This window comes from Pecten maximus, chromosome 18 (genome assembly GCF_902652985.1).
Source record: "Pecten maximus chromosome 18, xPecMax1.1, whole genome shotgun sequence".
NCBI lineage: Eukaryota > Metazoa > Mollusca > Bivalvia > Pectinida > Pectinidae > Pecten > Pecten maximus.
In genome coordinates this window covers 1,205,205-1,232,047 of record NC_047032.1, presented here as the reverse complement: position 1 = coordinate 1,232,047, position 26,843 = coordinate 1,205,205, and the positions used below count along the sequence as shown (strand labels likewise).

The 26,843-nt window shown below is 37.0% G+C and overlaps 1 protein-coding gene across 1 annotated transcript; it reads left to right on the top strand.

Moving 5' to 3' along the window:
* Window positions 1–26,020, top strand: LOC117316740 (PDF receptor-like). Its single transcript, XM_033871501.1, has 2 exons — window positions 1–381; window positions 23,256–26,020. Exon 2 carries the CDS (start codon window positions 23,269–23,271, stop codon window positions 24,424–24,426), a length of 1,158 nt encoding a protein of 385 aa, XP_033727392.1. The 5' UTR covers window positions 1–381; window positions 23,256–23,268; the 3' UTR covers window positions 24,427–26,020.
* Window positions 26,021–26,843: the final 823 nt, after the last annotated feature.

The following is a 26,843-nucleotide window of genomic DNA, read 5'->3' as shown; positions in this document are numbered from 1 at the left end:
TCCACGAAACCACGATACTAAAGCAGACATCACATGGCCACTAGCTCGAGCGGACGTTATATTACAAACCACATGGTCACGCTGTGTTGTATAGAATTATGTGTAAAAGACTTTTCACGGCAATTTTCTTACGTGTATGCTGACACTTTTGAGAGACCAAGTTTTGATAGTAGCGGACCACAGAAGTTGTCTAATCATGTACTTACATATCCAATTTCACGGCAAACGTAGGGCACACTGAGAATTGTTTTTCTTTACAAAGATTTGATAACTGGATTTATAAACACCATAGACTGCACCATTGGAGTGTGAACGCATACACAAGGAAAGTGTATATCAAAACGAAAACAGGACAAACTGGATAAAGTATTAATCTGATTGGTAAGTTGAATACTATGTAAATTATGTCCAAGTTTGTTTTGTATTATCAATTTATTACCTTATTAACTTCTGAAACTGTCCGACTAAATTACCGATACTTTTGTATACGTGAAGTTGTAGATATTTACGTTCAGCCAGTAATGTCATATTATAACCAATAACATATTTATCTTACACCAGTTATCGTATATCTGGTATTTGTCAAAACTAGTTTTGATGATAATATCTGGTCTCACGCCGACTATCTTAACGCCAACCCGTGGTTCTTCACGGCAATAGCGCGAATATAATATATTGGGACGTAGCTAGTAAGTTGTACGTAAACATATCTATCTTTCTGAATTTGTGACAAATTAGAATCTGAAAATTCCGATTAAAATATGTTGTTGCTTACAGTTTATTGTAATTCATGAAATTTCATGATATAACAAATGCTATTCACTTTAATATACAGTAAGCTTGATACAAGTTGTTGGTAATTGTTTAATATTTTAACAATACAAAGTTATGACAGTTTGGAATATTTTAAGTAGAATATTTAGATATAGAAATACCCAACTAGAGTGCTTCAAAATACATTTGTACATTGTATATTTTATTACATCTCCAGTTATCAGTATCAGGTTTATTTGGAAGCATTATTATCTTAGCAGTTTGGAAAACAAGTATAAATTACAAGTATAAATTATAAGTATAAATTACAAGTATAAATGATAATTTAATATTTAGTTCCCGTAGCAAACATAAAGTTTAGTAGGATAAATGACCATGATACAGAGGGGTATAGGACTAAAACAAAAATAAACACAACCTCGTGAAATTATCAAACATTACATCGCTTCTAAACATTACATCACTTCTAAACATTACATCACTTCCAAACATTACATCACTTCTAAACATTACAATCACTTCTAAACATTACATCACTTCTAAACATTACATCACTTCTAAACATTACATCACTTCTAAACCTTAGAACACTTCTAAACATTACATCACTTCTAAACATTACATCACTTCCAAACATTACATCACTTCTAAACATTACAATCACTTCTAAACATTACAATCACTTCTAAACATTACATCACTTCCAAACATTATATCACTTCTAAACATTACATCACTTCTAAACATTACATCACTTCTAAACATTACAAACGCGTCCAAACATTACATCACTTCTAAACATTACGTCACTTCCAAACCCTCATCGCTTCTAAACATTACATCACTTCCAAACGTTGCATGACTTCCAAACATTACATCACTTCCAAACATTACATCACTTCTAAACATTACATCACTTCTAAACATTACATCACTTCTAAACCTAGAACACTTCTAAACATTACATCACTTCTAAACATTACATCACTTCCAAACATTACATCACTTCATACATTACATCACATTCTAAACATACATCATCACTTCTAAAAACATTACATCATTCTAAACATTACATCACTTTCATACATTACAAAAAAAAAAAATCAACTTTCTACTAAACATTACATCACTTCTAAACATTACATCACTTCTAAACATTACATCACTTCTAAACATTACATCACTTCTAAACCTAGAACACTTCTAAACATTATATCACTTCTAAACATTACATCACTTCCAAACATTACATCACTTTCATACATTACATCACTTCTAAACATTACATCACTTCTAAACATTACATCACTTCTAAACATTACATCACTTCTAAACCTAGAACACTTCTAAACATTATATCACTTCTAAACATTACATCACTTCTAAACCTTAGAACACTTCTAAACATTACATCACTTCCAAACGTTACATCACTTTCATACATTACATCACTTCTAAACATTACATCACTTCTAAACATTACATCACTTCTAAACATTACATCACTTCCAAACATTACATCACTTCTAAACATTACATCACTTCCAAACATTACATCACTTTCATACATTACATCACTTCTAAACATTACATCACTTCCAAACATTACATCACTTCCATACATTACATCACTTCTAAACATTACATCACTTCTAAACATTACATCACTTCCAAACATTACATCACTTCCATACATTACATCACTTCCAAACGTTACATCACGTCCAAACATTACATCACTTCCAAACGTTACATCACTTCTAAACATTACATCACGTCTAAACATTACATCACGTCTAAACATTACATCACTTCCAAACATTACATCACTTCTAAACATTACGTCACTTCTAGACATTACATCACTTCCATACATTACATCACTTCTAAACATTACATCACTTCTAAACATTACATCACTTCCAAACATTACAAACATAGCTTAATGTTTCTGTTGACATAAAAACTAGGGTTTGGAAGTAAAGATGGATCATTTCGTAATGGTAGTTTTTAAATGCAGCCTTATCTGAACCATTTGAAGGATTGAAACTAGTAGAAATATATACTTTTTAGACGATTCCAGTTTTTCAGTTTTTTCTTTGGAATTGAAACATTTCTAACGCTTTATACACGTGTCGTATTATAAAAAAAAGTCCATTAATTATTTTCACCACATCAGAAAAATTATTTGAATTCTTTGATAATTCAAACCAATGCATTCCGAATTCTCACAAAACATTTATCTGAACTGATATATATCCGATTACGTTTTACTGAGAGTGACTGACATTGACATAGCAACAGACACAACGAGAGTGTAGACCGACACTCTAGACTCGATATAAATCTAAAACCTCAGAGGTAGCCATATCGGTATAAATACAAAGGTCTATATAATCACTGATTCCATACGACTATCAGTGTTAAAAACTAAACAGTGAATTCCTACATGTAGATTCTAACTTATCATCGATAAGACATGGGTGGAAAGTAAACTGAACAAAGATACATATAGGGAGACGATTGTATATAAGTACAAGGATAATAAACCCAGACGTATCGGAAGGGGAGGCGTCTTTATCGACGACACCAAACAGTAAACATTGTGTTTGTTAATGTAATACAAATTACCACACATAATGTTATTTCTCACATACTTCACAGGATGATCTCACGGTTGCCAGAGAAAATAGAACTCTAATCTCACACAGGGCAAATACAGCTGGCACGCCCTATGACGTCATACTGATGAATTGTCGGTGTGACGTCATTGTATTTTCCCCCCTGACTTCATCCTTTTGTTGTTGTGAAAGGAATCCACCGTTCTAATAGAATGTTTTGTTTTTTCAGTAAACGAATTAGATCGATTTTATTCAGAATAATTTATTTGTAAATATGTGAGAAAAACAATCAAGCATGTGTCTATTTCGTGGACAATGATATCCCAACCAACGTGTATGAATGTTTCCGGCCAGCACTCATGCTGACCAGTCAAACTCACGGATTGAGATATCTCTGTCCACGGAACAGCCCTTCTAATTATATTAATCTCATTCTAATGTATCATGTTAATATCGACTATTATACTTTTTTTAACTAATCACCTATTTACAAGTATCATTACTCAGTTTAGTCACTCTCTGTCTTAATTTACTGAAGAAGAAATGTAAACTGATACATATTTGTACCATCGTATCCCATGAACTGGTGTATAATTATGTTGCTTGTTGCATCTTTTAGATTTCCATAGTTACGTAAACTTTTAGACTTCCATAGTTACGTAAACTATTCTGTATCAGTCTGAATTGATCTTTTAGACTTCCATAGTTACGTAAACTATTCTGTATCCATAGTTACGTAAACTATTCTGTATCCATAGTTACGTAAACTATTCTGTATCCATAGTTACGTAAACTATTCTGTATCCATATTTACGTAAACTATTCTGTATCCATAGTTACGTAAACTATTCTGTATCCATAGTTACGTAAACTATTATGTATCCATAGTTACGTAAACTATTCTGTATCCATAGTTACGTGAACTATTCTGTATCCATAGTTACGTAAACTATTATGTATCCATAGTTACGTAAACTATTATGTATCCATAGTTACGTAAACTATTCTGTATCCATAGTTACGTAAACTATTCTGTATCCATAGTTACGTAAACTATTATGTATCCATATTTACTTAAACTATTATATATCAGACTTAATTGATCTTTCAGACTTCCATAGTTACGTAAACTATTCTGTATCCATAGTTACGTAAACTATTTTGTATCCATAGTTACGTAAACTATTCTGTATCCATAGTTACGTAATCTATTCTGTATCCATAGTTACGTAAACTATTCTGTATCAGACTGAATTAATCTTTTAGACTTCCATATACATGTAGTTAGGTAAACTATTATTGTACTGATCTAAGACAGTGCTATACAAACGTCATATCTATATATAACTAATCAGAATTGATGATCCAGCCACGGACTGTGTGACAGAACAGATTATCTATGTCCTGTATCACGTAAAACTGTCTGCGTGAGATGATTCATCAGTATAATCATTCTGTAAGCAATAGTAGAGACAGTTCAAGTTTCGATAGTTCTCGTTCACCGGAATTGCGTGTAGAAATAATAACAAAACACTAAGTTTCGTGAATCTTTGGACTCTTTATGAGTGTGCTGAAAATGTAACGAGCACTTCACATATCTATCACGTCACTCATAGCCCTACTGTTAAGTTGTTCAATCAAAACAAGTATGAATTATCATATATAATTTATCCTTGGCTACTAACTGAATTTGCTATATCCTTGTCGTCTGTTTGCCTGGGATTTTCCTGGTTTAACGGCCTCCCCGTGTAAGAGATGAATGCGTGAAGTGTACGCGTGTATTTTTGGAGGCTGTGGTATGTTCTTGTTTGTGATAGTGCGAAACTGTTGTCGGTGTTATAGTGCTACCTCACTGAAACACACTTATACAGCCGGTATATCTCGGCCAGGGGACAGAACCCCAAGCCTTCCTCACAGGAACTCTGGTATATCTCGGTCAGGGGACAGAGCCCCAAGCCTTCCTCACAGGAACTCTGGTATATCTCGGCCAGTGGACAGAACCCCAAGGCCTTCCTCACATGAACTCTGGTATATCTCAGCCAGGGAACAGAGCCCCAAGCCTTCCTCACAGGAACTCTGGTATATCTCAGCCAGGGGACAGAGCCCCAAGCCTTCCTCACAGGAACTCTGGTATATCTCGGCCAGGGGACAGAACCCAAAGCCTTCCCCACAAGAACTCTGGTATATCTCAGCCAGGGGACAGAACCCAAAGCCTTCCCCACAAGAACTCTGGTATATCTCGGTCAGGGGACAGAACCCAAAGCCTTCCCCACAAGAACTCTGGTATATCTCGGCCAGGGGACAGAACCCCAAGGCCTTCCTTATAGGAACTCTGGTATATCTCAGCCAGGGGACAGAGCCCCAAGCCTTCCTCACATGAACTCTGGTATATCTCGGCCAGGGGACAGAGCCCCAAACCTTCCTCACAGGAACTCTGGTATGTCTCGGCCAGGGGACAGAGCCCCAAGCCTGCCTCACAGGAACTCTGGTATGTATCGGCCAGGGGACAGAGCCCCAAGCCTTCCTCACAGGAACTCTGGTATATCTCAGCCAGGGGACAGAACCCAAAGCCTTCCTCACAGGAACTCTGGTATATCTCGGCCAGGGGACAGAACCCAAAGCCTTCCTTATAGGAACTCTGGTATAACTCGGCCAGGGGACAGAACCCAAAGCCTTCCCCACAAGAACTCTGGTATATCTCGGTCAGGGGACAGAACCCAAAGCCTTCCCCACAAGAACTCTGGTATATCTCAGCCAGGGGACAGAACCCAAAGCCTTCCCCACAAGAACTCTGGTATATCTCGGTCAGGGGACAGAACCCCAAGGCCTTCCTTATAGGAACTCTGGTATATATCGGCCAGGGGACAGAGCCCAAAGCCTTCCTCACAGGAACTCTGGTATATCTCGGCAAGGGGACAGAACCCAAAGCCTTCCTCACAGGAACTCTGGTATATCTTGGCAAGGGGACAGAACCCAAAGCCTTCCTCACAGGAACTCTGGTATATCTTGGCAAGGGGACAGAACCCAAAGCCTTCCCCACAAGAACTCTGGTATATCTCGGCCAGGGGACAGAGCCCCAAGCCTTCCTCACAAGAACTCTGGTATATCTCGGCCAGGGGACAGAGCCCCAAGGCCTTCCTCACAGGAACTCTGGTATATATCGGCCAGGGGACAGAGCCCAAAGCCTTCCTCACAGGAACTCTGGTATATCTCGGCAAGGGGACAGAACCCAAAGCCTTCCTCACAGGAACTCTGGTATATCTTGGCAAGGGGACAGAACCCAAAGCCTTCCTCACAGGAACTCTGGTATATCTTGGCAAGGGGACAGAACCCAAAGCCTTCCCCACAAGAACTCTGGTATATCTCGGCCAGGGGACAGAACCCCAAGGCCTTCCTCACAGGAACTCTGGTATATCTCGGCCAGGGGACAGAACCCCAAGGCCTTCCTCACAGGAACTCTGGTATATCTCGGTCAGGGGACAGAGCCCCAAGCCTTCCTCACAGGAACTCTGGTATGTATCGGCCAGGGGACAGAGCCCCAAGCCTTCCTCACAGGAACTCTGGTATATCTCAGCCAGGGGACAGAACCCAAAGCCTTCCTCACAGGAACTCTGGTATATCTCGGCCAGGGGACAGAGCCGCAAACCTTCCTCACAGGAACTCTGGTATGTCTCGGCCAGGGGACAGAACCCAAAGCCTTCCTCACAGGAACTCTGGTATATCTCAGCCAGGGGACAGAACCCAAAGCCTTCCTCACAGGAACTCTGGTATATCTCGGTCAGGGGACAGAACCCAAAGCCTTCCTCACAGGAACTCTGGTATATCTCAGCCAGGGGACAGAACCCAAAGCCTTCCTCACAGGAACTCTGGTATATCTCGGTCAGGGGACAGAACCCAAAGCCTTCCTCACAGGAACTCTGGTATATCTCGGCCAGGGGACAGAACCCAAAGCCTTCCTTATAGGAACTCTGGTATATCTCAGCCAGGGGATAGAGCCCCAAGCCTTCCTCACAGGAACTCTGGTACAATTATGTCTCGGCCAGGGGACAGAACCCCAAGGCCTTCCTCACAGGAACTCTGGTATGTCTCGGCCAGGGGACAGAACCCAAAGCCTTCCTCAGAGGAACTCTGGTATGTCTCGGCCAGGGGACAGAACCCCAAAGCCTTCCTCACAGGAACTCTGGTATATCTCGGCCAGGGGACAGAGCCCCAAACCTTCCTCACAGGAACTCTGATATGTCCCGGCAAGGGGACATTACCTATAGCCTTCCTCACAGGGGCGAACGCTCAACTTAACGCCAAAAATCAGACAGCATCGATTGAGACATTAGAAAGAAAGTTTTTTTTTAAAGAAAGAAGAGAAAAGAATCAAATCGTATCCCAAATTTAGTCGCCTCTATCGATAATTCAATTGGACAGCATGTACAATTCTTTCACACTGCAGGCCAAGATCTCTAGGAGGAGACGGGGAACTCAAAATAAGGTTGAAGTCCAACTCTGGATGGGAAGTCCGGAATCTGCTGAATGTTTTGATTTATGATTGATACAACTCTTTAAAAATGTGTTTACCTTCTCTTTTTAAAAACCATGCGTAAAGAAAGGATTCCAGTTCGAAATTAATCATGATAAATCTGTTTCATGTGATACCCGGATATTAAGTGTAATTGGTGAGGCTGTGTGTGACGGGCGGTATGATCCTAATGTCTACACAGCTATCATTATTCACGGCAATCAGCTTATCATTAACTTGCTTTATGTAGTCTAAACTCATTGGCGGAGTAATAATATGTTGTAGATATGTAAATTGCCGTCGTTTCTGCAAGAATTAGAATTCATATAAAGTGTTTTATTATGATATAACGAGGTGATGTGGTTATGACTGTTTTCCAAATACACAATAGATCAGTTTGTTCATCATTTCGAAAGCTTCAAGTATAACTTTGAGAGTCTGCATACGAATAATCATTAAAACGTTTGGTTTATAAGAGATCAGTCCGCTGGGTGGCGTGGTAGACGATCTCTGTAAACATCACTAAAACGTTTGGTTTATAAGAGATCAGTCCGCTGGGTGGCGTGGTAGACGATCTCTGTAAACATCACTAAAACGTTTGGTTTATAAGAGATCAGTCCGCTGGGTGGCGTGGTAGACGATCTCTGTAAACATCACTAAAACGTTTGGTTTATAAGAGATCAGTCCGCTGGGTGGCATGGTAGACGATCTCTTTCACCAATACTCTGTTCAATAAGTGTCGGCTTACAATTCTCGAACCATCAAAATTACCTCTGATCCTGCCTTCTACTTACATTGTAATGAACACTAATTGTTAAGTCATGTTGATACTATTAATATATGTTATCTTACTTTTATCATCTAGGATTCGGGATTTTGTGACAAAAAATTACAAAATCTTAATTCTAACACAAAATTCATCAATTGCGTTCAAAATACGAACAAGATAATTTCGATTAGAATGGATTCCATTGAAATAGTACATGGCGGTGATGGCCAGGTGTATCGAAGGTTAAGCATCTTCCGATTCATAAGTTATACAATATCAATATATGTCATAATAAAGCATTATCTTTGTTTTGGAAAGCAAAATAGGTATTCCATGTAAAAACAAAATGTCCGGAACCTCTTTTAACTGTGAGTTACAGTACTTTCTGGTTCGATGTATACAATGTATGGATTAAAACCCTGAAACCTATGCTACCAAGCTGTTTCCAAGACCCAATAAGATATATTATGTAGCGGTGTCATACGATATACGTATGGAGCCAGTATATGGACGTATGTAGTCAGAATATGGACGTATGGTGTCAGTATATGGACGTATGGGGTCAGTATATGGACGTATGGAGTCAGTATATGGACGTATGGGGTCAGTTTATGGACGTATTGGGTCAGTATATGGACGTCTGGAGTCAGTATATGGACGTCTGGAGTCAGTATATGGACGTATGGAGTCAGTATATGGACGTATGGTGTCAGTATATGGACGTTTGGAGTCAGTATATGGACGTATGGAGTCAGTTTATGGACGTATGGGGTCAGTATATGGACGTATGGAGTCAGTTTATGGACGTATGGAGTCAGTATATGGACGTATGGAGTCAGTATATGGACGTATGGAGTCAGTATATGGACGTATGGGGTCAGTATATGGACGTATGGAGTCAGTATATGGACGTATGGAGTCAGTATATGGACGTATGGAGTCATTATATGGACGTATGGAGTCAGTATATGGACGTATGGAGTCAGTATATGGACGTATGGAGTCAGTTTATGGACGTATGGAGTCAGTATATGGACGTATGGAGTCAGTTTATGGACGTATGGAGTCAGTATATGGACGTATGGAGTCAGTATATGGACGTATGGAGTCATTATATGGACGTATGGAGTCAGTATATGGACTATACGTCAGTATATGGACGTATGGAGTCAGTATATGGACGTATGGGGTCAGTATATGGACGTATGGAGTCAGTTTATGGACGTATGGAGTCAATATATGGACGTATGGAGTCAGTTTATGGACGTATGGAGTCAGTTTATGGACGTATGGAGTCAGTATATGGACGTATGGAGTCAGTATATGGACGTATGAAAATGTCAGACCGTAGGGGGCAGGTCACCGCTATCACAATCTATGGGCCATTTCAGTACACGGAGTGCTAGATTCATGGCTTTGTAAATAAAATCTCAGTTTACAATTCATGGTTCATGGCAATTTTTATGAGTATATCGAAATTATCATTTCACTGCAAAATAAATATGTCCCACGAGTATCCAGTGTTGTTAATATAGTCATCTAGCTCGAGAATAGTTTCTAAAACTGCGCCGTGTGTATCTTAGCATACAAACACATCTGGAGAAAAGGCACTAATTGACAATGATAGTATTTTTGGATAACCTACCAAATGTTAGATTTCTGTCAAAACAACTTAATAAAACCAGAAAAAATCGTACATTTTTGTACCCTTGCCAAACAGACGATTGATGGATGACTTGGTTTTGTCTGATTACCGGGGAGTAAGTAGTGCGTTTGTGTAACAATCTTTTTTGTTAATGAAATATATTCTATTGTTATAAGTCGCGTGTTGTTGGAGTATTTCTATTGTACAATACTAATCCATATACGTACGCTGTTCGAACACATGTTAGATTTCCAAGAAATGTTTACGGTTTTCGAGTAATGGAATTTCTCTTAAATGAAAATATACGAAACTTTAAGAATACGAAACCCACGATATTAGACCTGCCCATTGATGATATTTTGGTTGATACGTTACGAAATGCCACATGCAATCATAATGGCATCATGACGTACAATTCATTATGACGTCATGGTTGAAAGATTGAGCCCAAATTAGTAAAATAAAAGTAATGTCTCCTTTATATGATCTGTTCATTATTGTTATGACGAGATTCTTAAATTCGCAATTTTCAACCCCCCCCCCCCCCCCCCCCCCCCAAAAAAAAAAACAAAAAAACAAAAACAAAAACAAAAACAAAACAAAACAAACTCGATAATTCGTTGAACAATATCAACATGTATCTTACGAATGATAAAACATCGACTACTCGTTTGGGAATTTCTAGAAACAATTCTCAATAACAAAAATCCTGACATAGCTGATGATATATTAGTTAATATAGATTACGATCAAATATTATTATCACATATCATATTTACACGAAATTACACAATGTTGTCACCATGTTTGTTTCGAGAGCGTGGTATTCTCTGGATTTTACCTAGAGGTTCCTGGCTGACGTCGTAGATGATGTAGAATACACCTTCCTTTCGGAACACCTTATCGTGTTTCCATTGTACTAATTTAATGGTACCGTGAACAACAAAGAACTATTTATTGTAGTACCCTCATAACAATTTAACCGAGAAACAGCAACCAAAATATGTGTATTTAGATCTTAGCAACTTCAACTAAAAAAAATATAAATAAATAAATGAATATGTCACGAATCCTGAAAATAAAAAGCATTATTTGAAAAGTTTTCGATGTTATTTCGGTGTAAAACATTCTTTCTGATTTGAGACAAAAATATCTCCAATCTACCGTCAAACTGCCTTGAATAATCGTCTGTAAGACCTTATCAGTCCACGGGACCATTTATCACTTTCCGAGTAGGGCAGGTTGATGATATCTAAACTTGCCAAAGGTACCATGGACTTCTTAAAATAAATTATGTCTTACGAAACATTGTATTCTTAACTGCATAGTCTTGGTATCTGTAGTACAATGTCCGTCTTATATCTGTAGTACAATGTCCGTCTTATATCTGTAGTATAATGTCCGTCTTATATCTGTAGTATAATGTCTGTCTTATATCTGTAGTACAATGTCTGTCTTATATCTGTAGTATAATGTCTGTCTTATATCTGTAGTACAATGTCTGTCTTATATCTGTAGTATAATGTCTGTCTTATATCTGTAGTATAACGTCTGTCTTATATCTGTAGTATAACGTCTGTCTTATATCTGTAGTATAACGTCTGTCTTATATCTGTAGTATAATGTCTGTCTTATATCTGTAGTACAATGTCTGTCTTATATCTGTAGTATAATGTCTGTCTTATATCTGTAGTATAATGTCTGTCTTATATCTGTAGTATAACGTCCGTCTTATATCTGTAGTATAACGTCTGTCTTATATCTGTAGTATAATGTCCGTCTTATATCTGTAGTATAACGTCTGTCTTATATCTGTAGTATAATGTCCGTCTTATATCTGTAGTATAATGTCCGCCTTATATCTGTAGTATAATGTCTGTCTTATATCTGTAGTGTAATGTCCGTCTTATATCTGTAGTATAACGTCTGTCTTATATATGTAATATAATGTCTGTCTTATATCTGTAGTATAACGTCCGTCTTATATCTGTAGCATAATGTCTGTCTTATATCTGTAGTATAACGTCCGCCTTATATCTGTAGTGTAATGTCTGTCTTATATCTGTAGTATAACGTCTGTCTTATATCTGTAGTATAACGTCAGTCTTATATCTGTAGTATAACGTTAGTCTTATATCTGTAGTATAACGTCCGTCTTATATCTGTAGTATAATGTCAGTCTTATATCTGTAGTATAATGTCCGTCTTATATCTGTAGTATAATGTCTGTCTTATATCTGTAGTATAACGTCTGTCTTATATCTGTAGTATAATGTCCGTCTTATATCTGTAGTACAACGTCCGCCTTATATCTGTAGTATAATGTCCGTCTAATATCTGTAGTATAATGTCCGTCTTATATCTGTATTATAACGTCCGTCTTATATCTGTAGTACAACGTCCGCCTTATATCTGTAGTACAACGTCCGTCTTATATCTGTAGTACAATGTCCGTCTTATATCTATAGTATAATGTCCGTCTTATATCTGTAGTACAATGTCCGTCTTATATCTGTAGTACAATGTCCGTCTTATATCTGTAGTACAATGTCCGTCTTATATCTGTAGTATAACGTCTGTCTTATATCTGTAGTATAATGTCTGTCTTATATCTGTAGTACAATGTCCGTCTTATATCTGTAGTATAATGTCTGTCTTATATCTGTAGTATAATGTCCGTCTTATATCTGTAGTGTAATGTCCGTCTTATATCTGTAGTATAATGTCCGTCTTATATCTGTAGTATAACGTCCGTCTTATATCTGTAGTATAACGTTAGTCTTATATCTGTAGTATAATGTCTGTCTTATATCTGTAGTATAACGTCCGTCTTATATCTGTAGTACAATGTCCGTCTTATATCTGTGGTATAACGTCCGTCTTATATCTGTAGTACAATGTCCGTCTTATATCTGTAATGTCCGTCTTATATCTGTAGTACAATGTCCGTCTTTTATCTGTAGTATAACGTCCGTCTTATATCTGTAGTATAACGTCTGTCTTATATCTGTAGTATAATGTCCGTCTTATATCTGTAGTACAATGTCCGTCTTATATCTGTAGTATAACGTCCGTCTTATATCTGTAGTACAATGTCCGTCTTATATCTGTGGTATAACGTCCGTCTTATATCTGTAGTACAATGTCCGTCTTATATCTGTAATGTCCGTCTTATATCAGTAATGTCCGTCTTATATCTGTAGTACAATGTCCGTCTTATATCTGTAATGTCCGTCTTATATCTGTAGTACAATGTCCGTCTTATATCTGTAATGTCTGTCTTATATCTGTAGTACAATGTCTGTCTTATATCTGTAGTACAATGTCTGTCTTATATCTGTAGTACAATGTCTGTCTTATATCTGTAGTACAATGTCCGTCTTATATCTGTAGTATAATGTCCGTCTTATATCTGTAGTACAATGTCCGTCTTATATCTGTAATGTCCGTCTTATATCTGTAGTACAATGTCCGTCTTATATCTGTAATGTCTGTCTTATATCTGTAGTATAACGTCTGTCTTATATCTGTAGTATAATGTCCGTCTTATATCTGTAGTATAATGTCTGTCTTATATCTGTAGTATAATGTCTGTCTTATATCTGTAGTATAATGTCTGTCTTATATCTGTAATGTCCGTCTTATATCTGTAATACAATGTCCGTCTTATATCTGTAGTATAATGTCCGTCTTATATCTGTAGTACAACGTCCGTCTTATATCTGTAATATAATGTCTGTCTTATATCTGTAGTACAACGTCCGTCTTATATCTGTAATACAATGTCCGTCTTATATCTGTAGTACAACGTCCGTCTTTTATCTGTGCTACAACATCCGGGTTGAAAACCGACCTAGGAAATTTACCATGTTTGCGCCTCGCTCCGATGAAAACACTTGCACCGGAAATATGGTTTAATTGAATTTCTAAACATGTGTGTTTTTATTTAAGTACCTTCAATGGAGTAAAAACTTAACATAACTATGTTTTAAGAATGATCTAGTGCTGCCATATGTCGAGTTTCATCTCTTCTAAAATCTACACATTTTATCGATAAACAGCAACAGAATCTAATTTGAAGGGAAATCGCACGTAATTGATATTATACTTTGATATATTTTCGGTAACAGTTTATTCTTTAAGATTGTTGATCAATACCGTAATGGATTGACGTTCAAATCAGGGATAATTTATATTACTTAATGCTGTCAATATTGATTTAAACTTTAAGTTACTGCGGTATGCTAGTGTGTAATCAAAACTCCTAAATTATCACGGAGTGAGCTATTTATAACGAAATACATTTAATGTAAACTTTATTTTATTCAATCATTGGTAACACATGAAAAGTAGACACCATCAGAAAAAAATACAGCATGAAATGGATTCAGAAACAAGTTTTTTAAAAACTTATATTAATCCGTCTCCGTTAATGACTCATCAATTTAGCATGGTAACAAAGTGGGAGAATGAATATGAATATTGAAATAACTCTATATTGGAAAGAGACAGGTAGTGGGAAATGATAAGATGAGAAGGGAAAGAGAAAGAGGGAGACTGCCGATACCATTGTTCATTTAAAAAGAACTGCATGCTGATACAACTGTGAAAACGATAAATACAGAGTTGAAACGTGGAATTAATCGAATCTCTTGGAGCTGATAATGAATTGTTGCACACATTTAAAAATCAAGGAATTTTCGTCAAAAGTTAAGTTGTTGCTGCCAAAAAGTAATATTTCTGTCGAAATAGGATGATTTAGGGCAAAGAGGGAACGATTTCGAAGGTCGGAAAAAAGTCTACAATGTAATAAAAAATGTTCGTTAGTTTCATCAACTTGACAGTAGGAGCAAAGTGGACTATTAACCAGATTCCTACGAAACAAATAATATTTTAGTGAACTGCACTCCATCCTCAATCTTGCATGGTGAATCTGACCCAATCTACTGCCGATAAGAAAATATGGTGGGACTTTAAGATTTTGTGCGTTTAGATGATATTTTAGTTTTGTTATTGAGGGACTGGTTTTTATTCCATCAGGAAGTGCATTCCAAAGACTAATTACAGATGGCAGAAAGGATTTCATGAAAAGGCTTGTGCGACCGGAAGGTGGACGGAAATTATTACCTAATCTAGTGTTATGATCATGAATATTATTATTTCGATGAGGAAGTAATTCTTGAAGATACTGGGGAAGGAAACCATGAACTATTTTATGAAAGTGGATAATCTTGTGATGTTTGCGTCTTTGTTCTAGTGGAAGCCAGCCTGTTTCAAGATAAAGTTTTACCCTACTAGTAAGTCTAGTTCCACCAGTAACAATCCTTGCTGCTTCTAATTGAAGATCTTCTAATATGTCTGATTGGGCTTTGGAGAGATTGTCCCAGATTATGTCTCCATATTCAAAAATTGGACGAATCATAGAAAAATACAGAGTTTGAAGTGATGCACGATCTAAAGTAAACTTAAATCTACGTAGCATATTTAATTTGGGTGAAATTTTAGATTTTAGAAAATTTATGTGAACCGTCCACCCACCATTTTCCGAAAGAAATAAACCAAGATGTTTATGTGAGGTAACAGCAGTAAGTAAGGTATTAGTCATAGTTAATGGAGGATGTAGTGGGTTATTTGTCTTTTTAGATATTAATAAGGTTTCAGTTTTTGCAGGATTAAATTTAACCAACCACTTAGATGACCATTCATGAATCTTATTTAAATCGTGATTTAAAATATCTGTAGTGTTTCTAACTGTATCGACAATGACGTATAAGGATGTATCGTCTGCAAATAACTTTATATTAGCTCTTATGTCTTCCACAATATCGTTAATGAATATTAAAAACAACAACGGGCCAAGAATTGAACCTTGGGGAACTCCGGCTTTTACATTTGACCAATTAGAGAATTTACCATTAATTACTACTCTTTGTTTTCGATGAAGAAGATAATTTTTGAACCAATTTAGTAGAGAACCCCTTATCCCAATACATGACAATTTACATAAAAGTCCCTTATGCCAAACACGATCGAATGCTTTACTAACATCAAAAAATACCATTCTTATTTCTTTACCATTATCTAAAGCAGAGTAAATATCATGAGTGATAGCAAGTAGTTGATTAATGGGTGAATCGCAACGCCTGAATCCAGATTGGAAAGGGGAGAGTAGAGAGTGAGTATGTAAGAAATTGTAAACATATTTATAAACACATCTTTCCATGAGTTTACCAATAATGGAAAGTAATGAAATAGGTCTATAATTAGTTAAGATGGATTTACATTCTTTTTTGTGCACAGGCGTGACATTAGCTGACTTCCATTCTGTAGGAAAGATACCAGATTCGAGAGATTTGTTAAATAAAGAACAAAGAGGTTTACATATAATATCAGCAGATTCCTTGAGTAATCTAGCATTTACAAGATCAGGACCAATGGCTTTAGAGCAATCAAGATTCAGTATTGCATCCTTAACATCAGTAGCAGTTATGTTAATATTGGATAGATTATAGTTATGTCCATAGTCAATGTTAGGCAAAGCAGTGTTAGTATCATCAATATTAGATTGGGAACAGAAAAAATCGTTGAATAAACAAGCTTTTTCGAAATCGTCAGAGATGCAAGTGTCATTATGAAGAAGTGGGGGTATTGAAGAGTTTTTACGATTAGGAAATAATGAGTATACAGTTTTCCACCACTTCTTCACACTGAGATTTGAAGGTTTCCGAAGGTTTTCACAGAGGTTATTGACATATGCGACTTTAGCCTTTTTAATAGAATTGATACATTTATTACGAATTTGGCGGAAATTGTCCAGTGAGCATCTGTTGGAGAACGTTTGGCTCTTTTGTGGGCACGTTTGCGTTTACGAATTAATCTTTTGATTTCATTTGACATCCAGGGTGGTTCATTAGATCGTACAGTGATAATTTTGTTAGGTATACATGTTTTAGCAATTGCAAGCAATGTGTCTGTAAAATTTTTGACCGAATCATCAATATCATCAACGTCGATCAGTGTATTCCAGTTTAAATCATTCAATTTCCCTCTAAATAAATCGTAATTTCCCTCATCGAAGAGCCAAATGTTACGCTTAAAACTTTGCTGGATCGGTTTAGTTATATTAAAAGAACAGAAAGTAGGACAATGGTATCTAACCGGTTGGTCAAGGAAGCTCTCTCCGACAATACATTTACTAATTATGCTACTATCACTAACACACACAATATCTAAAAGTGAGTTTGAGGATTCAGTAAAAAATGTTGAGGATTCTACTAATTGAGACAAGTTATAGAGAATAAGCATATCTCGCAAGTGAGAGGACTGATTTTCGACCAACAAGTTAGCGTTGAAATCACCTGTAAATACAATGTTAGTTATACCCGTGTTAAAGGCTTGTTCAACAGAGTGAGATATGTGAGACCAGGTGATAATTGGAGAATTTGGAGGTCTATAAAAAGTACCATACAAAAACTTCTCTGTGCCAAGAACTATTTCCAACCATACACATTCTATGGTTGGTAATTCTAGATCTTGCCTTCGTTTTGCAGATATCGTATCTTTAACGTAGACCGATATACCACCACCAATACGGTCAGGCCTACAGTAACAGAATGGGTCAGAGTAACCAGGCAAGCTGAGTTCCGGAGAGATATCAGTGACTTTTAGCCAAGTCTCAGTAAATGATAATATAGAGTATTTGTTAAGTTCGGTATAAAGTATATCGACTTTGTTATTAAGACTTTGAACATTGAGATGGACGAAAGAAAAGTTACGATCAAGATCAAGCTGATCACTTATATTTGAAAAAAGTGATGATGAAGATGAATTCAGAGACGAAGGACCAGGATTTACTTCAATATCGCCAGGCAATATTAGTTGCCACTGGATAAGCGAAAAAAAGAGAGAAAACAGACAAGCAATGTCTACTAAAGAAACGATAATATTGTACGAGAACTTACCATGACAAAAATTGCGGATGGAATTGATTTGAGATCTAACAAATGACAAACAAATTAATAGAATCAGTAGTAATAACCCAACGCAAAGATACTTGAGGATACTCAAATAGATGACATAGTTTGAGGACTGAACACAGTTGTTAAAGCTACCAATTCGAGCACGATATAGCGTTAGACTAACTGGCATTATGTAATGCCAAATAAGGTAATGTAAGAATCAGAACTGTGTGCAAGAACTGGTAGTTCAGCATATAATGAAATCAATGGCATAATAGGCAAGGCAGAAGGGGATCGAGAATAGAAAGGAAACAGAAAAAGTATAAGTAAGGTAAGTAGGAAAGCAAACATCAAGGTAAATATGCTAAGGATGGAATCAGAGCGGACCAGGGTATCAATACATTTATATATTTGTAGAGTGATACGATGTTTATCAGTGGAAATTATCGTTAAAGTATGGTATTGGTAAGTGTAGAAAAAGATTTGTGTAAGATGAACAAGAGCTCAATGCTAATTACATAATACAAGCTTCTGAATATTTAGATTATCATAAATGTAATCAAGTTAATGACATATTCGACATCTAAAGATACATGTAGAGTTGAAAACGGAAAGTTAGCAAATCAAATAAACATCCCATTTAAAACATTTCATGACTACATATTACACAACATACTTATCTGTGGATGTACAAAGCTCAAGTCAAACATAATGAAACGCGAAAGAAAAAATAAAGTATTTACATATGTACACCTTATTACTTTGACGTTTATCCTAATAGTTCCGATCAAATTAGGAAGATTAATATGAAATGTACCACACTGTAGAATATTTTATCATACATATATATCTAGTTCTAAACAAAGATAAAAGCACTAGTATCGAAGGCTTGGTTACATTTTGTGATAAATTTATGAATGAATCAGACGGTTTCATAAATGTTTCTATGAAATCACATAATGATATATGAGATAAGTATGTAGTGATAGTATTAAATTTCAGACGAATCATGATCAAAAGGATCACATAATGGAGTATTCTATTACAGTTTAAGATAACACTAGTAAAATGTGTTAGTTCAAAAATGACCAACACAATTATTATGAATAGACACACAATTTCAAATGTATAATTATGAGACCAAATATTGTTGCAGCGGTATAATGGTACCTCACATTACATTAGATAATTTTCAATGAACACACCAATTGTATATTTCTGAATCAAGAAAAATAACCCAAACAAAACCCCATACAACTGCATTTTATGTGATTGGTATTAAACTGGGAGCAAGTATGTCATTATAACTTCCAGAAGGATAAAAAACAAAAGCATATGCATCATACTTCAAAAACTATTGAAACAATAATTATATTGAAATTCAGGATAAAAGATAAACGGATAAGGTCAGGCGAGTTAGTCGTTGACTTCACCTTTGTAATATTTCGCAAACTTATACAAGGGGTATCAGCCTTCAGGGATAATCAGGAATAATGATTAAACCATTATAGAAGTACGAATGGAATTTCATTTTGTAATACATTTTCGAATAAATGAAAGTTCCATATCTGGTGTTTATAATAACATAGCATTTTATATCAGTATGGTGATAGTATTAAAATATAAATTACCTCTTTCATACATAATTTGTCAATTAATAGAACAACCATCATTGCTTGAGATAAACACGTAGCTTACGATGTACTTGATCATTTCCAATGAATCATATATTAACTGATTGTTAGTAAAAAAGTAAATGTACATTTTATATGTATCATATATTAAGGATTTCAAGTGAATGTACCATAATTTTAAAATAAATGTACATTTTATATGTAACATATATTGAGGATTTCAAGTGAAGATGATAATAAGAATGGAACGAACAAAGTGAATATTTTTAATATGATCTGAGACACAACTTATTACGTCACAAACTAAGATTTGGTCAATTGGTGCAATGAAAGAGGGGCGAACAGTCCAGAATAATCCCTCTACCATTCTAACACCGATGTATTAACCGCAAGATTGGCATAAGCCTTTACATAGGGTGATCATTTGGCATGTCAATGACATGACCAAATGGCACCAAGTCGTGCTCAGTTCGTATAGTGTGTAGTCTGGAAGACTTGTCCTTTACCAAAATCTTTCCATTTGTTGTCCATGTCTGAAGAATAGATTTAGTTCTGACAAGTCTCCTTGCCAGAAAGGCCAATTCGTCGCGATATCTAGTGAGATCTTCATTAACCGATATACCTTTGAATGATGGTTCGTTACGAAAGTTTCGGCTGGATTTTAACAGTTTGAATTTGCTGTCAACAGACTTCAGCCTCATAATGATCTGCCGAGGCTTACCTCGGCCAGCTTTTCCAACTCTGTGTGAACGCTCAATATCATCTACGCTCAAATCAACACCACAGGAGGTAGCAGCATCAAGAACGGTAGAGGTGGTGTCTTCCCGCTCGTTTTCAGGAAAACCTGAAAATCGAACTAGTGTTCTCCGGCCATATTGTTCCAAATCATCTAGTTTTAGACGTAACTCGGCGTTTTCAGCTTCCAGGGAAGAAACACGATTAAATAGAGGAGCAATATGCTTGTCAACAATGTTACCGATATCTGGTAAAAGGATTTCACGAACAGCAATCGCAATGCGCTTGATATCGTTATTTGTTAGAGTGGACCCAGAGGGCTGTTGGTAATTCATCATTGGCACCATCTGCGGAGATTGAACCATTGGCACCATCTGTGGAGATTGGACCATTGTCTGGGACAGGAGCTGATTTGAGCTGAAATACATTTGAACGGAACTAATCTGGTTGAACACTGAAATAATAACGATTTATATAAATTTGACATGATCAATACATCCAATTTTATTCTGAATATTTTTAAATGGCGTTAAAATTGATTTTATATTGACAATTTATATTTTCTAATTTGTCCTCTAATTGAATATCTATTAAAGTTAATTCAACACCCGGTAATGTTAAAGTGTTCCCACCGTTCAGTATGTATTATTGAATCCAGGTTTACTTAGCTCTCCTACATAGTGATAGCGAACCTAAACAAGTCTATCAAACAGTGATTTCACAATAGAAATGGCAAGTTTGTATATATTTGGTATCGACCTAGGTCATTGTGAAGTGCCTCTGACTGTCCGATTGTCTACTGCGGTCACTTTTTGGTGGTCTACCCCTGACAGTGAGGTCGTCTACTGCGGTCAGTTTTGGGTTGTCTGCCCCTGACAGTGAGGTCGTCTACTGCGGTCAGTTTTGGGTTGTCTGCCCCTAACAGTGCGGCCGTCTACTGCGGTCAGTTTTGGGTTGTCTACCCCTGACAGTGAGGTCGTCTACTGCGGTCAGTTTTGGGTTGTCTACCCCTGACAGTGAGGTCGTCTACTGCGGTCAGTTTTGGGTTGTCTACCCCTGACAGTGAGGTCGTCTACTGCGGTCAGTTTTGGGTTGTCTGCCCCTGACAGTCCGATTGTCTACTGCGGTCAGTTTTGGGTTGTCTGCCCCTGACAGTGAGGTCGTCTACTGCGGTCAGTTTTGGGTTGTCTGCCCCTAACAGTGCGGCCGTCTACTGCGGTCAGTTTTGGGTTGTCTGCCCCTGACAGTACAGTCGTCTATTGCGGTCAGTTTTGGGTGGTCTGCCCCTAACAGTGCGCCCGTCTACTGCGGTCAGTTTTGGGTTGTCTGCCCCTGACAGTACAGTCGTCTATTGCGGTCAGTTTTGGGTGGTCTGCCCCTAACAGTGCGCCCGTCTACTGCGGTCAGTTTTGGGTTGTCTGCCCCTGACAGTGAGGTCGTCTACTGCGGTCAGTTTTGGGTTGTCTGCCCCTAACAGTGCGGCCGTCTACTGTGGTCAGTTTTGGGTTGTCTGCCCCTGACAGTACAGTTGTCTATTGCGGTCAGTTTTGGGTGGTCGTTTGCTCTGATTTATTCGTCTCAGACGAACTCTAAAAATAGAAAATCAGGTGTTCCCCCTCATTTAACCGAAGCCTGTTAAATCAGTAAAGGTAATGGTTAGATTTCAGCGCCATGTGTTTTACGCGATCCTCCCTGTTTCCGTGGTAAATGTGTGGTTAACTTCCAACATTTTTATAAACAAGTCTTCATGTTCTACATTTCTGTATTTCAAACCAGCATGTGCGATGGGTAAACGTGACGAAGCATATACATGTACCAAATGTATTATTGTTTAAACTTTTTATTGAATAAATCAAAATTTAAAAAAAAACTTGAAATGAAAGAGCAGTGTAAAACTTACAAGGATAGATAATGTTATAAAGGTGTCGATGTCATGCTAATTAGGTGTTATCAACACTAGAATGAGACGAGGCCAAAGTTTCGGAACCTAGCCAGTCAGACAAGTATTGCATGATGTAAGAAATGCTGGGTTAAATTAGTTAGTGATATATCTCGTGTATTAATGTAAGAAATGCTGGGTTAAATTAGTTAGTGATATATCTCGTGTATTAATGTAAGAAATGCTGGGTTAAATTAGTTAGTGATATATCTCGTGTATTAGAAATGTCACCAGGATTTGCAGTAAAAAAACAAGAAAGATTGATACGACTGTAGTTCGTTAGTTGTCACATGAAAACTCCGTAAAAAGATGGCGCGACCATCTGAGGTACCACGATATTGTGATATATGATAGGATGACACTCAAGCCTGTCATAGTATGCTGAACATCGCCTTATTAGACAGTCGATCATAAATCAATAGTTAACCGCTTTATATAACGACATCACAGGACCGTTATAATAAGTTTAGTAATCCGAATGATTCTGAAAAGGGCAAATTGTCGATAGCATCACACAGGTTTTCAGTTCCTAACACTTTTTTTACAAGAAATCTCTAGGCAAACATTTTTACACATTACATTTTTTTGTTTTCTATTTATTTCAAATATATATTTTTTGCATTTGTTATATTCCAATAAATAAATGAATGTATTATTTTCGTTTCAGATTCAACTTCACGATGATTCGACAAGTCCAAAACAGCTTTATTACAAAAGAAAACTGTATGAAACTGTTCTCCAATATAACTATTCCTGTCGGGCGATACTGTAACGCAACGCATGACGGGAGTTCCTGCTGGCCCCCAACGTTGGCAGGAACAGAAGTCAAACAACGATGTCCCACTCTACCGGATCTAGAACTTAACCCCTTACAATTTGTATACAGACGATGTGGACTGGATGGGGAATGGTCAGATATCAAAGATGCACATATAGTATTTCAGAAGACCCTATACGAGGAATGTTTCATCAAAGGACCTTCTTTAGAATCACTCAACCAAAACGCGAAAATATCCAACATCCTTGGAATAGTGTTGTTACTTGTCTCACTCATCACAATATTTGTCGCACTTTTGATATATTATGTTGTTTTACCAAAGTTTGTAAACGGAATATTACATGTGAGAGTACAGAAACACTTGTTTGTTTCGGTCATATTTGACGCCACAACAAAGTTGACCATTCAGATCTTACTTCTTTTCCAACTACACAAAATAGCAACCGTCGAGATTACATTCGCTCACGAATTCCTCGCAACTATGAAACAGTACTCTGATCTGGCAATTATACTGTGGCTAGCTAACGATGCACACTTTCTACAAGTAATATCAAGGTCCGGACAGATTTGTAATTCCGGATACATGACGTACATTGTGATGGGTTGGGGACTGCCAATAGTCCCAACTTCCGTCTGGGCGGTTTCCATGGCAGTGAGTCATAAGGTTAAAGACTGGACCGGCCATACGGAATCTCCACTAATTTGGATCATGGAGATACCGAAATTATTGGCCCTCCTGACGGCGTTCTCCTTTCTCGGGGTCACCTCTTACCGTGTGTTCACCAGGACAAAACACACGAAACACAAAACAAACTTAGACGTCCGGAAAATTAGATATGACGTTCTGATGTCGGGCCTTTTCTATTTGGTTATTCTAGTCTCTGTACTCTTTGTCATGATTATTACGCATGCGCGGATTAAGTGTATATCATGTTCCTACATTTCCACGATCCTTTCCTCGTCACACGGTGTGTTGTTGTCAATATTGTACTGTTTCCTTAACAATAATGTCCACACTTACATTAAGTACAGTCAGACAGTCTTACCAGTTACAGCTTAAAAACCTTCGTCATTGTGTTTCTATTGTTGTGTCATCATTTAACAATGGGAAAGTTTGAAAGAACAATAATCAGCCCTGCTTAAAGTTTTATGCTAGGCTGGAACACACTGAGGATTTCTGTTATCAAAATCATTCAATCAATTCCTCAATGGACGCTTCACAACCAAAGTTTTATCATCAATGTTACGTGCGCGAACTAGAAATATGATGAAAGAGGAAGGGAAGAAGTAGGATTTTCCGATGCCTCCTATAAATAACTCCTATCGTGCAGAATTATCATCACGGTGCTAATGAACAATGGTTCTTTCCATTCATTTTCTAATCGGCAGAAACTAAGAGGAAATTGATAAGCTTGACATGATTTCATGCAAGAAAATTAACTGAATCAGTTGACCTTTCCATCGTCATACAGCGGTTTGTCGATCCCACACAAAGTCTGTTGTTCGGACATTAGCGCTGCAGGAGATAAAATCACTGTAGGGTTCCTATTCACTTCCGGAAGATTTTGTAATTGAAACCGTTAATTATCCATGACTTCCGGTACGCGGAAGAGGGAACTGGATGATAAATGTAGCTGTTGATCATGGACTCTTGTTATTAATATAAAACACGATTGCATGACGAGTGGAGTGTTGTTACATTGCTTGTAGCCAGTTCAACTGATACTGTTGATGTCTATGAGCACAAACAATGTCAGGAGGAAATTTTAAAGTCAAGTAAAATTCGGACCAGTGTTCAATGTCTGGTTGTTTCGTAACTAGTTCTCATAAGACGTGGTTTGTGTGTTTGTTAATCGTTAGTGTTAGGCAGCATGATGATTTCTATATATTAATAATTGTTGTATAAATAGTAACTCTAAGGTTAGAGTGGGCTCTTAGGTAGAATTCCTGTAAGGCAGCATGTGTTCCGATAGCGAGTAAATATATTGGTTTTTTTTTGTAAATAGAAACCATGATCGATTACATCTAAACAATTTTCAAACATAACACCAACATTGATGTTGAAAGGACGCATCAGGAAGAGAAAGTATTATTTACATTATTTGTGATTTTCCTCTAATTGAGATCGACTTTTTTCCTCGTCTGGCAGAAAGGAAATTTCGCTTTAGTATCTACGTTTTCACTTTTGGAACCTGGCATTACCTTAACCCTTGTCTTACCCATACGTGTTGACCATATAGGCCTATTTTGTTAAGAGTTTGTCGGGTTCCGTCATTTTTGAATCAGAATTATGATATTTTGTTTAGCCGTTGTATTTTCATGTTGGTTTTGGACTTGAATATGATATAGTGCAAATCATGTGTATATTGCGTACATATCACAAAGTAGGGAAGGCTCCTAATGGCGGGACCATATCTACTGTATGTAAATTAATACACATATTACATGTAACATAGTTAGATAGAATTCCACGTGACCTACTTGTCTGTTGGATGTCCCATATGTACGTTCATTGTTTTGAAGCTATAAAAGTAAAATACATTAGGTACAATAGCATTTACATGACAATGATACTATTTACTCGTGTACATATATTTGTATTGTGAAATAGACTGCAACAATGGGCATTGTATATAGTCGCAATAAATGCCACATAGAGCAATTCCAATTAAAGAGGTGTTGTTTTGTACACGTTAAATTTGACGATAATGGACACCAATATATCATCAGCCTATATGTACGCAAATCTGATACACAATACACTCCTCGTCAAAAGATGAGGACGTCAAGATCTGAAATCAACACAAAATATAACATATCGTCCGAACACAAGCAGAAGATCCCAAGTCAAGTACCGATCAAATCACAGTACTCAAAGTACAAATCAAAACACAGAATTCAGAGTATCAATCAAAACACAGAACTGAGAGAACCAATAAAAACACAGAAATCAGAGAACCAATCAAAACACAGAACCCAGAGAACCAATCAAACCACAGAATTCAAAGTACCAATGAAAACACAGAACTCGGACTACCAATCAAAATACAGAACTGAGAGTACCAATCAAAACACAGAACTCAGAGTATCAATCAAAACACAGAACTCAGAGAACCAATAAAAACACAAAACTCAAAGTACCAATCAAAACACAGAACTCAGAGTACCAATCAAACCACACAACTCAGTGTACCAATCAAACCATAGAACTCAAAGTACCAATCAAAACACAGAACTCACACTACCAATCAAAACACAGAACTTAGCGTACCAATCAAAACATAGAACTCAGAGTACCAATAAAACACAGAACTCAGAGTACCAATCAAAACACAGAACTCAAAATACCAATCAAAACACAGACGGATAGACAGAGAACTGTGACTGTGGAGACGCCCAAGACAAGCTATTGGTGTGTAATGACTGTCCGATTGTAGCTGTCTCCATGAACAGCCCAAGTGATCTTGTCTACACGGG